This window comes from Pseudophryne corroboree, chromosome 2, assembly GCF_028390025.1.
Source record: "Pseudophryne corroboree isolate aPseCor3 chromosome 2, aPseCor3.hap2, whole genome shotgun sequence".
In the NCBI taxonomy this organism is placed as follows: Eukaryota; Metazoa; Chordata; class Amphibia; order Anura; family Myobatrachidae; genus Pseudophryne; species Pseudophryne corroboree.
Genome location: NC_086445.1, coordinates 609,520,725 through 609,534,183, shown reverse-complemented (window position 1 = coordinate 609,534,183; position 13,459 = coordinate 609,520,725). Strand labels below are relative to the sequence as shown.

The window sequence follows — 13,459 nt, the reverse complement described above, 5'->3', positions numbered from 1 at the left end:
GGCCACTAGGGTCGCTAATCTTACTCACACAGTCAGCTACCTCATTGCGCCTCTTTTTTTCTTTGCGTCATGTGCTGTTTGGGGAGGGTTTTTGGAAGGGACATCCTGCGTGACACTGCAGTGCCACTCCTAGATGGGCCCGGTGTTTGTGTCGGCCACTAGGGTCGCTAATCTTACTCACACAGCTACCTCATTGCGCCTCTTTTTTTCTTTGCGTCATGTGCTGTTTGGGGAGGGTTTTTTGGAAGGGACATCCTGCGTGACACTGCAGTGCCACTCCTAGATGGGCCCGGTGTTTGTGTCGGCCACTAGGGTCGCTAATCTTACTCACACAGCTACCTCATTGCGCCTCTTTTTTTCTTTGCGTCATGTGCTGTTTGGGGAGGGTTTTTTGGAAGGGACATCCTGCGTGACACTGCAGTGCCACTCCTAGATGGGCCCGGTGTTTGTGTCGGCCACTAGGGTCGCTAATCTTACTCACACAGCTACCTCATTGCGCCTCTTTTTTTCTTTGCGTCATGTGCTGTTTGGGGAGGGTTTTTTGGAAGGGCCATCCTGCGTGACACTGCAGTGCCACTCCTAGATGGGCCCGGTGTTTGTGTCGGCCACTAGGGTCGCTAATCTTACTCACACAGCTACCTCATTGCGCCTCTTTTTTTCTTTGCGTCATGTGCTGTTTGGGGAGGGTTTTTTGGAAGGGCCATCCTGCGTGACACTGCAGTGCCACTCCTAGATGGGCCCGGTGTTTGTGTCGGCCACTAGGGTCGCTAATCTTACTCACACAGCTACCTCATTGCGCCTCTTTTTTTCTTTGCGTCATGTGCTGTTTGGGGAGGGTTTTTTGGAAGGGCCATCCTGCGTGACACTGCAGTGCCACTCCTAGATGGGCCCGGTGTTTGTGTCGGCCACTAGGGTCGCTAATCTTACTCACACAGCTACCTCATTGCGCCTCTTTTTTTCTTTGCGTCATGTGCTGTTTGGGGAGGGTTTTTTGGAAGGGACATCCTGCGTGACACTGCAGTGCCACTCCTAGATGGGCCCGGTGTTTGTGTCGGCCACTAGGGTCGCTTATCTTACACAGCGACCTCGGTGCAAATTTTAGGACTAAAAATAATATTGTGAGGTGTGAGGTATTCAGAATAGACTGAAAATGAGTGTAAATTATGGTTTTTGAGGTTAATAATACTTTGGGATCAAAATGACCCCCAAATTCTATGATTTAAGCTGTTTTTTAGTGTTTTTTGAAAAAAACACCCGAATCCAAAACACACCCGAATCCGACAAAAAAAATTCGGTGAGGTTTTGCCAAAACGCGTTCGAACCCAAAACACGGCCGCGGAACCGAACCCAAAACCAAAACACAAAACCCGAAAAATTTCAGGCGCTCATCTCTAGTCCAAACCCAAAAGTTTAGTGCTGTGGTTGGTATTGGAGAAGAAGATTAGATAACTGATTTGTAAGCGAGTGTAAGCAGTTGGAATTGGGTTCTGAAGGGGAGGGGGGACCAGTGTAGGGCTTGTAGGAGAGGGGAGGCAAACGTACTTTTGTTGAGGAAGATAAACTGGGCAGCTGCATTGAGGACAGATTGGAGAGAGATAGGAGACAGCAAGGCCAGTTAAGAGGAGGTTACAGCAGTCCAGTCTAGAGATGACCAGTGAGTTAATTGGCTCCAGGCTGAGAGAGGGTCTGGTCCTGGACATATTTTTGAGATGGAAACGGCAGGACTGGGAAACTGAATAACTCCGAGACATCATACTTGCAGGCTTGAAGAGATGGTTGTGCTGTCAATAGATAACCTTACCTCTCTCAATTTCGTTATTTGGGATGCACTGTAGGCCGAGAACATACATTTGAAATGGCATTTGAAAGTCTGCATTAGAGCATGACTTCCTCCGCGGTCGCTTGATATATACAGTAGAGAGAGAAGGAGGTGTACAGGGTTTGGAAAAGGAGAGGATAGCCAACTGTGTCCAAGGCAGTGACAATTTACAAAGGATGTGAATGGAAAAATTACCTTAGGCAGTAGGGATTAGGGTGGCCAATCCCGGGCCATTTTTTCAATCCCGGGAATCAGGATTGAAAAATGTTCAATCCCGTGATTGGTTGCATTTCAGTGTCCCACCCCCGCTCTGCCCAGGCCAGATAAATCACAACAATCTCACTGGGTGGGCAGGAGGGACACTTCCATCACGTTCTGGCAGCTGGGCAGACAGTGCAGCAGCACAGCGTGAAGTAAAGTCAGAGGTTACGTCAACGCTGCCCAACATATCCAAAAATAGGTTGCTGGCCAGTCCCGAAATCCTTGGGATTGAATCCCGGACAATTTTAGGCCGGATTCCTTCCGATACTGATCCCGGGATTGGCCACCCTAGTAGGGATATATTTTGTTGCCTGCGGTACCATGGAGAATTTTGGAAAATAGAATTACTAGTAGCAGCATACATTTGCCTTATTACTTTTGGTGCGTGTGTTAGACTTCTCCCATATTTTACATTTGGCATATACCAAAATCAACTTCATTTGTGAAATTGTATATATTACTTGCATATCTCTTCTTTCATATATTTCAGTACACTATACGTCCAAGAAGTGACTCGGATTCTTCATCTGCTCCTACAATCAGGTACACACAGTTGCACCATATGCTGCCTGCCTCTCACTATCTCTACACTTTCTAATTTATTTCTTATTTATAGTCTGCTCTCTGTTCCATTGTCTCCTGGGGTCCTGAGGCCTTCAATCTCTGACAGTAATTTGGTTACTCCAACAAATCTGAAAGCCATTCCAAAATTTCAGCTTGAAGAGAGGAAAGAAGGTAAGAAGTAACCTTTAATGTGGATATAATTAGCTGCTTGACTAGTCAGGGATCTACAGTATTTGTTGCTCATCTTCTCCGTGTCTGTTCCCAAGGTTGGTGGGGTTAGGACGCACTGGAACATTAGAATGTCAATGGGAAATAGAGTATTTCAGAACTTAAATAGTATATTCATACTAATACTTGAGGGAGTGCCTTTCCTCTTTACGATGAGTGAGAGAGAGTTTTTTTGCAGTATGGGCCTAAGTCTGGAATCCACACTCAAGTGGAGTTGCCTCCCTAAAGATGACCAGCACTGGTCGTAAGCCCAGAGCTTTTCTCTGCTTGTGACCAGGGTCAGGCTGAGACTCAGGATTTTCCTGGCTTGATAAACCCTGGAATTTTCCAGGTCTTATGTCTGAATGGGGTATTACTCTTATCACAGACCAGGATGTTTAGAAAACCACATGACTCCATGAATCTATGCTGCTGTCTCAACAATGCCGTTTTTTGGTACTGTAATGGGGTGCAGTGTGTTTTCATGTGCCTCAATCGGATGCTTAATATGAACAATGCAAAGTTTAAATGCTACATGATATCTTAACCTGGATGATCATGTGCTTCCTTTTATGGCAGCAGTATAATGTTCCATGCATCAAGGTAGGAGAGTTCTGGTATGATTCTGAGGACATAACAGTGAATTTACCTTAATGCAGTGTCTTCTTCTGTTACCAGACCTCAATCCAAGAATGTCCACTTCCCAAAATTCCACAAAAAGAGAAAACCTCTTGTGACAGACATTCTGCTTAATTAATCAAAAGCGGAATAAAATATAAAAATGATAAAACTACTGTATATAATAGCTTGCTTAGGTATATGTGCCTGTAAGTATCCACTCTGTGCATATAGGGTTGTGCTGTGCAGCTTTTGGCTTGCAGATAGTATAAATCCAGCATGGCACGATGCTGTTAACTTGATATGAAGCCGATGTTTTCTTACCTCCTAGATGTTTACAAGAGTTTAGAAGAGGGGATTGTGAGCTCCAAAGATCAACATAGTGATAAGAGACAAGATTCACAGAGCAACAGTCGGCCAAAGACTGATAAAGAGGTACCTCTGTAAATATTTTAATATTTGATGAACAACCTATTTGGCATAGGGATTATTACCTTTAGGTGACTGCTATTGTGTTTTCCCTGCAAAACAACAAAATGTTTTTGTTACTGTGTCTATTCCAGCTGTGTATGGTTTCTCTTTGTATGTATATTAGGATGATCAGCTGTAGTTATGTTTCGGACTTAATTTTATTGTTAATTTGTATTTTCCTCCAATTTTATTACAGACAACATCTGGATCTCGCCAACATCAGAAACGTAATTATATTTTGTTAACATGTCTTTCACATTTTTTGTCGGTGTGAAGTATTTTGCATACTTTTCATAAACTCTAACAATAAGTGTTATGTAGGAAGAAGGTGTCCTCAACAACCTCTTTTAAGATGGGCGTAACTATAGTGGGTGCAGGGGGTGCCTTTGCTATGGGGCACATACAGTAGGCTTAGGTGGCCGCCTGAATCAACTGCACTCAGGTCCAGGGGCATAGCAAGAATTTTGTGGGCCCTACAGCAGTGGTGTGTGGTGAGGTGAGGCAGAACCTTTCCTGTAATACTAATATACGTATATGAGTTTTGACTATATAAAATATATGAAAAATACAAAGAATATATTATAAATATCTTCTTTGTATTATTCGGATCATTTTTATAGTCAAAACTCTGGAGCAAAAAATCTATGGCTGGTGAGGCAGTGCTTCCCCTGCCTATCTTTTCCGCACATCTCTGATCAAAGCTCACCAAATTTCTAGCAGTATATACCCATGGGCTCATATATTGTGTGTAACTTCGACTCTGGTATAAGCCAGTGCCTCCTGAGCCATTTACCTCACTGCACACCCCTGCACCATAGCAACTATTGTCCCAGTGCCCTAGTTCATTTTCTGCGTAGTAGTACCATGTTATGCCCCATACTAGTGCCCTAGTTTATTTTATGAGCCATAGTAGTGCTCTAGTTCACATTAAGGGTGGAATTCAAATGTTTGAAAAGTCAGTTGGGTGTCTGCTTTTTCCTATCTAATAGACAGGAAAAAACAGACACCCAACCAACTTTTTAAACATTTGAATTACCCCCTAAGTCACGTTGCATGGCTGCCAGTACACATTTTGCAACACAATTCTCCTGGTTCATTAGTGTCCCCAGTTCATATTATGCCACAGTACAGTTTACCCACTTCACACTGTGCCCCATTGCAGTGACCCATTTCATATTATGTAATATAACATAATAATGCCCTCAAGTTAATTTTGTACCACATTTACAATGAGCAGATCAGGGCGTAACTAGATATATTGTAGGCACCCAGGCAAAAGTTTAGAATGGCTCCCATGTACCACCCAATGGTCAAAATGTATATAACACATCTAACTGTGACAGGGAAGGTGGCCCTTCTCAAGTCTTGGCCCCACAGCAGCAGCACTCCTGCACCTATGGTAGCTATGCGTTGCCCAGGGTCATAATGTTGTCCCTAAGCACTGTGTGTATAGAGTGAACTGAGGGCACAGTGTGGCCTGTATATTGGCACCAGTACAATGTAGCATATTGTTAATTTGGGGCATTACAATGTGACATAATATGCACTAGTGAAACTGTATGGTATAATGTGAACTAGGGCACTACTCTGGGGCATAAAATGAACTAGGATCCTTTCAAATTATTGCTAAGGGGCCCAAAAAGTTCTTGCTATGCAGCGTCCAAATTTGTTTTAGTATGTATATTGGAATTATAAAAGATCATCTAATTTATATGAATATCATTATTGATATACATTGTAGCAGAGCCACTCTGCCAGAGAAAAACTCATGTATTATTTTAATATTTAATAGATGTGTTTATGTTGTTTGTTGTATTTGAAAACTTTTTCATTTTTGAAGCTAAAAAAGTTATAACTTAATATTTATATTTTAACACGTGTGCTTCACAAAGGAGTTTTCTTTCTGTCTCTCCTCTTCATATACTTTACTGTGGGGAGTGGCATGTATCGGTAATTGCAAAAGGTGGAGCTGACAGGGGATGTTTATTAAAAATTTGCAGTGTTAGCAACGAAGATCGCATTGCAGGATACAATTCTTCTGGTGGGATGTATCATTGAACCTAAAGGAGCCCGTCCCTGAGATGTGCTCAGCGTGCTGCTGGGGCTACTGTAGTGTTCATGCGCAGTCCCTCTTTTCGGGGAATAAGCCGCAAATATTTATTGATAAATGGGATCCTTAGAGAGAAGTAGGTCATAGGTAAATGTTTATTACAGACAGATCAATCATTCCAGAGTGTGGAAGAAAAGTGATGGAGTTTGGTACATGGTGAATGCAAAATGTAAGGAGGAGCATAAAGGAATAGAGGAGATTTCATAGTTCCATGCTTGTGGGGAATGTACCAAGCAGCCATGACAAGGATGTGGGTGGAAAAGATGACCAGGAACTGTTACAGATGTGTCCTCCTCGTATATCTAGCCTCAATACCCCACACAGCTGCAGACGCCTTGTACGAGTGAGCTGACAGGTCCTGTGCATATGTGTGCAAAAGAGTCTGTATGTGAAGCACAACAGAACTTGGGATGAAAAAAAAACCATGGCTGATGCATCGTAGCACTTCATATGCAGATTCAGAGACTCAGTCGCACACAGATATAAAAGTATCGCATATCAAATTAATCAGCACAGGTTCCTTGTGCGTCCTAGTTGCATTGTGTTGTGACTGAAATGTATTTTCGACAAAAATGTACCTGGTCTGCCAAGTGAGGTTGTTTTGCTTGACTGCAACAAAGATGTATGAGGACTCCTCTGTATATGTGGGTGTGAGGGTAGTCCAGAAAGTGAGGAGGGTGAAGAAGGTGCATTCTGTTAGCATAGGTAAGTAATAATGGAGCTGAGATGCTGGAGAGAGGGGAGGTGGAGGTAAGTACGAGAAGTGTGCATTTATGTTTGCACTGGGGTTATATGTGTATGTATCACTGTGGGGGTATATATGTATGTAGCACTGTGGGGGTATATGTGTATGTAGCACTGTGGGGGTATATGTGAATCTGGCACTGTGGGGGGCATATGTGTATCTGGCGCTGTGGGGGCATATGTGTATCTGGCACTGGGGGGGCATATGTGTATCTGGCACTGGGGTGGGGCATATGTGTATCTGGCACTGTGGGGACATATGTGTATTCAGCACTGTGGGGTCATATGCGTATCCAGCACTGGGGGTATATGCGTATCCGGCACTGTGGGGGCATATGCGTATCTGGCACTGTGGGGGCATATGCGTATCTGGCACTGTGGGGGCATATGTGTATCTGGCACTGGGATCATATGTGTATCTGGCACTGGGACCATGTGTGTATCTGGCACTGGGACCATGTGTGTATCTGGCACTGGGACCATGTGTGTATCTGGCACTGGGATCATATGTGTATCTGGCACTGGGATCATGTGTGTGTCTAGCACTATGGGGCATATGCATATCTAGCACTGTGGGGGCATATGCGTATCTGGCACTGTGGGGGCATATGCGTATCTGGCACTGGGGCCATATGTGTATCTAGCATTGTGAGGCATATGCGTATCTGGCACTCTGGGGGCATATGTGTATCTGGCACTGGAGGTATATGTGTATCTGGTACTATCCAGGCACATATGTGTATCACGTAACAAACAGTGTAACAATTCTATAAAAATGGTCCTCTAGACCACAGGTTCTCAAACTCGGTCCTCAGGACCCCACACAGTGCATGTTTTGCAGGTCTCCTCACAGAATCACAAGTTAAATAATTTGCTCCACCTATGGACCTTTTAAAATGTGTCAGTGAATAATGAATACACCTGTGCACTTGCTGGGTTACCTGCAAAACATGCACTGTGTGGTGTCCTGAGGATAGAGTTTGAGAACCACTGCTCTAGACCATATAATCACAAAACACACATTGCACAGGTGAAAATTGGCGTCAAATTGTCTTGAAAATGGCCTAGTAAGGCTTGAAACGTGTTGGTGATGCACAGGAGACTACCACATTTGGATCCAGAGGGGCTCTGTATCGAAATCCATAATGTAGCTTATACGGGAGGCCATCTGGAGTCATTGTTTTACATCTGTTTGAGGACTGGTTCAGTTCTCAACCCTTTTGGTAATTTCCACCTCTTGGTCCAATACTGGGACCTCACCTGTGCGATGTGTGCTTTGTGATTATATGGTCTAGAAGACCCTTTTTATAGAATTTGTACACTGTTGTTTGTGTCATTTTTTTTATGTGACGTATGGAATTTGTCTGTTTGATCGTCCAAATTAAAAAACGTATTGCATAAGATCTCTATATATTCTTGTTTTTTGTATGATGACTTTGAGTGACATCGCAAGGGAAAAAGGGATTTGCAGGAGCAGCACCTAAAGTTGTAATTACATGCAAAGGAAAAAGCCTATGACAGGAACGTATATAATTACTGCATTATATCTGTTTATACCTGAATAAGTTTGCCCAATTGATCTGTATTATTGATGCAATATTGTGGATGTATCTTAGAATGGAGCGCCTGGAACAATTGATGCACAATTTCTTTTTGTTACTGCTCACTGGGGTGTGGGAAGCGCCCCACAAGTGTACTAATTGTTAAGGCTGACCCCATTTTGCGCGCCAGAGAAAACATAATTTTTTCTCAGCTGCATAGTTGCTGACCATGGCGAAGGGGTATGGAAGTGGAGCACAGGAATGAGAAGGAGAGAGGAGAGAGTAATGAGGAGGAGGAGGGGGTGCTCTACAATTTATATAATGCTCTCTGTTAGGCATAATGTGTGTAAGAGGCTCTACCAGTCATAATGTATATAAGGGGCTTTACCAGGCATATTGTGTGTAAGGGAGCTCTACCAGACATAATGTATATAAGGGGTCACTCACTCCCAGCTGCTCCATAGAGTTCCGTACAGGTACAAGTGACCCGTCTAAGGTGGCCATAAATTAGGGGTGCCAAACTGAGATTTTATCTTGTTCCCCCTCAACTGAAAAAGGTTTTGACGCCCCTGAGTGTCAGCATATTCCTTTGTAATTTACAATTGGGAATAAGACATTATTATTTTTAGTCAGAGGGGTAAGAGGGTCTAGCTTGCAAGCTTACAATCTATAGGGGAATAGGAATTTGATACATGAGGATAAGTGCTTCATATTGCATATTGGCCCAGTCAGATTGCAAGGATAAAAAGTGCTTGGTGGGGCTGTATGATCCAGTCACACTGCAGTGTTGTCCTCAGGTCAGAGCTTTGTCAAAAAAGAGAATACATATAGGTTTTGTGTGAACTGTATAGAGGGGAGGTAATTGGATAGAATTTCTTTTGTGGGTAGCTCAGGAATTTGATCGTTTTGTTTGAAGGGGTAGGTTCCCAGGGTATGCTTGAAGTTTTGGATGCTAGAAGAAAGCCTTGTTGTGTGAGGGAGGTTTCCTATACACTAAAACGAAATAAATAATTGTGCCTTTTTTCCAGCATTTCTTTCCTTTTTAATCTTCAATTAGCTTCCATTCTCTATCTGTTTTGCATCCAGGGGTAAACAAGCTGAGTCGTAGACGGGTATCCTGCCGCGATTTGGCTAGTCCAGATTGTGATGGCTGGCTCTGGAAGAAAAAAGAAAATGTTGGTTTCATGTCCCAGAAGTGGAAACGTTGCTGGTGTGTCCTGAAGAAAGATAGATTTTTCTGGTACAATGCACCACAAGTATGTTATATATTTATTAAGTGTTTAGATTTTATATACTCTGCAGTATTTATAATTGTTAAACAACTGTCATATAATATTTTAGCATTATAATGACTACATTCTATCCATAGGACTGCCTCTTTACATGATAAGTGAATATTTGTATTATGAATTGTAAGTAATTTAAAATATCAATTGCCTAGTTTATTCTTGAGCAGAGATTATATTTAAAGTTAATCTTCTTGCTTTCATTATACACTTACTGTAGCTGTGTTGTGTTACTTCTCCTAATTGATGTGCAGACCTTAACTTACAGATGTGTCCTTATACATCTTGTCTCAATACACAGTGCAGCAGGAGATACTGTACCTGGCATGAGTGAGCTGACAGGCCCTGTTAGCATCTTTTTTTTTTTTTGGCAGAAAATGCTTCTTATTTGCATTCCTATGTGAATAAGATGCACAAGGAGACTCTTCTGATTAAAATACTATGCGGCATGCCTATATTCTGTTTGCGACTGCTGCTTTATCTGCATACGAAATTGTATGCTACAATTATATTTTTCTAGGAAAACACTTTAGCTTAGCATTTAGTATTCAGACACAGGCTTGGTCACACACAGAATATAGGCATGCTGCATATAATTTTAATCAGAGTCTATTAGCTGTTTGCGAATACTGTAAGAAGCATTTTAAACAAAAAGTCCTACAAGTCACATCACAGCATGGCCTGACTAAAAGGGCTGTTTAATGTGCCTGGAGGCTAGATGTGAGTGGAGATATCTGTATACAGCAGGAATGTCCAAACTGCGGCCCTCCAGCTGTTGTGAAACTACATATCCCAGCATGCCCTGACACAGTTTTGCTGTCAGAGAATGCTAAAGCTGTGTCAGGGCATGCTGGGATGTGTAGTTTCTCAACAGCTGGAGGGCCACAGTTTGGACATGCCTGGTATACTGTACAGTATGCATAAACCTTTTTCTATCAAATATTTAGTTCTTAAGGCCTTCAGACACTTGTTAACCAATTGTTTTATCTATATTATTTCTCTAAAAACTATATGCCCATTACAAATATTAAATGTCCACGTATTTCTCTCTTTCCTCTACTGTTCTTTATAACTGTCATAATATAATTCCTCCACATTCCTGCATTTTTGTATATACATATCTTGGTAATTCCAAACTTTTCATAAATGTGTGTTTGTACACTACAGTATGTTGATAACAGTGATTGGATACTAACGACAAAGAGATCAACAAGATTTTATTGACATTAGTACTTTGAAGGTCCACCACGTGCAGTGATTACACCCTTCTTGGCAAACTGTGCACAAGTTCCTGGACAACAGCAGGTGGCATTTTCATCCTGATAAAAACATTTGTAGTTTACTTAGAACTGGCACAATGTAAGGACACAGAGTTATCGAGAGAACATTTCTATACTTCTCAGAGTTAATGTGACCATGCATTGCAACTAGTGGACCCATGCCAAACTAGCAGAAACAGACCCACAGCATAATGCCACCACCACCATGCTTTGCTGTAGGTACTGTACACTCTGGCATCACACATTCTCCTGTCAATTGCCAAATCCCAAAACGTCCATCTGATCTGAACAGTGTAAACTGTGATTTATCACTACATAACACTCTCCACCATTGTTCCACTGTCCAGTTTTTGAGCTCTGTAAACCATTGTTAGCGATGGGCTGTATTCTTCATGATTAGAGGTTTATGAGCAGCTGCTCACACATAATATCCAAGAACATGGGCCTTCCTACAAAGTGTTCTCGTTGAAACCGGGTCATTAGAGGCCATTTGGAACTTATGTGCAGTGGTATGCATGGGATGACCCCTGTTCTTTCGCAGCTCTCTGGTTAGCATTCTGGTTCCTGAGTTGCAGTTTTGAGGGTTTTCCAGGGTTAAGTGCATTCCTGCAATGACCGTTCTTTGCATTAATGACAACAGATACAGTGGATTTAGGAACCTTTCTAACATCGGCAATGCTTCTCACACTCATAACTCAGATTGAGCAGCCTACGATGATCCCCCTCTCAAACTCTGCTAGCTCCTTCCGGCAAGCCAGTTTGTTAGCAAATGATCGTATCAGTGCCCCTCCACCCGTATTTTCTCCGGCAGTGTCCACAGGTTATCCACAGGATAACATTGGGATATGATGACACGACAGCAGATTTGCACCAAACGGTCAAAGTTTTCGGCCTCCCAGCATGCAACGGGCTCGTCCATTTATCCCTGCCTTGTGGCTCAGGCAAATCAGTTTTTGTTTTGTGCGGCAGGAGCCGGTCTATGGTCAAGAGGGCTGTTGTTTTTTAGCAGCCATAAGCTTTTTTATTTTATTTTTATAGTCTTACTATTTTTTGGAGTGATCTTTCTAAAAAGCATCTTATACATACCTTAGAGAGATAGTTGCTCCAACAATTCCCTGCCAGGTCGCGACAATGCTTACCCACGAGTACAGTGCTGTTTCGGCGGGCATCTGTGTTGGATGTACTAGCAAGTCTAGTAGACGTTACCAGGTTGTGGCTGGAGCACGAGGAGAAGGTAAGGCATCGGTTCTGCTTAGAGGGGGAACACGGACACAGCTGCACTGTTTTGGGAGGAGACTACTAAACAGTCACTGATGCGGCTGCCACCTAGGGTGCACTAGCGCTAGGCCCTAGGGATCATAGGCTCCAGGGGGGCTAGTATGAGGCCGCGATCCCTAGGGTTGATGTCAGCAGTAGGGAGTCAGACGCTCTCCTTGTCACCCCTCCCCGCGGTTCATGAACAGTTTCTTCTAATTCTCCCGCCATGAACTGTTTTCCTGCTTCCGTCTGAGACGCTGTGTAGATAAGGGGACCCAGTCGCAGCATAGGCAGCTGTGTGACTGGTGCGTATGTATTCACTTGGGCGTCTGTGTTCACCGTAGGTTCACAGGGCGAGTGTGTACACTATTAGCGTCTGGATCCACTCAGCGTTCGCTAACATAATGATCGATCCTGGAAGCGGGGTGAGTCTCCCTGTATCCCACTCTACTGAGCACAAGTAATACAGCACTAAGGGGGTAATTCAGAGTTGATCGCAGTAGCAAATTTGTTAGCAGTTGGGCAAAACCATGTGCACTGCAGGGGGGCAGATGTAACATGTGCAGAGAGAGTTAGATTTGGGTGGGGTGTGTTCAAACTGAAATATAAATTGCAGTTTAAAGCAGCCAGTATTTACCCCGCACAGAAACAAAATAACCCACCCAAATGTATTTCTCTCTGCAAATGTTATATCTGCCACACCTGCAGTGCACATGGGCCCTCATTCCGAGTTGATCGGTCGCAAGGCGAATTTAGCAGAGTTACACACGCTAAGCCGCCGCCTACTGGGAGTGAATCTTAGCTTCTTAAAATTGCGACCGATGTATTCGCAATATTGCGATTACTAACTACTTAGCAGTTTCAGAGTAGCTCCAGACTTACTCTGCCTGTGCGATCAGTTCAGTGCTTGTCGTTCCTGGTTGACGTCACAAACACACCCAGCGTTCGCCCAGGCACTCCCACCGTTTCTCCGGCCACTCCTGCGTTTTTTCCGGAAACGGTAGCGTTTTCAGCCACACGCCCCTGAAACGCCGTGTTTCTGCCCAGTAACACCCATTTCCTGTCAATCACATTACGATCGCCGGAGCGAAGAAAAAGCCGTGAGTAAAAATACTTTCTTCATAGTAAAGTTACTTGGCGCAGTCGCAGTGCGAACTTTGCGCATGCGTACTAAGCGGATTTTCACTGCGATGCGATGAAAAAGAACGAGCGAACAACTCGGAATGAGGGCCATGGTTTTGCCCAACTGCTAACAAATTTGCTGCTGTGATCATCTCTGAATTACCCCCACAGTCTCTATC

The 13,459-nt window shown here is 43.4% G+C and overlaps 1 protein-coding gene across 3 annotated transcripts in view; it reads left to right on the top strand.

Annotated features, from left to right (window-relative positions):
- The window catches only part of CNKSR1 (connector enhancer of kinase suppressor of Ras 1), a 153,103-nt gene that overhangs the window by 94,283 nt on the left and 45,361 nt on the right, over positions 1–13,459 (top strand). For all 3 annotated transcript variants that reach the window (XM_063954744.1, XM_063954743.1, XM_063954745.1), the window contains 5 exons: positions 2,571–2,623; positions 2,697–2,815; positions 3,801–3,904; positions 4,137–4,167; positions 9,422–9,591. In XM_063954744.1, coding sequence (XP_063810814.1) covers positions 2,571–2,623; positions 2,697–2,815; positions 3,801–3,904; positions 4,137–4,167; positions 9,422–9,591 — 477 coding nt within the window. The remainder of the gene's footprint in view (positions 1–2,570; positions 2,624–2,696; positions 2,816–3,800; positions 3,905–4,136; positions 4,168–9,421; positions 9,592–13,459) is intronic.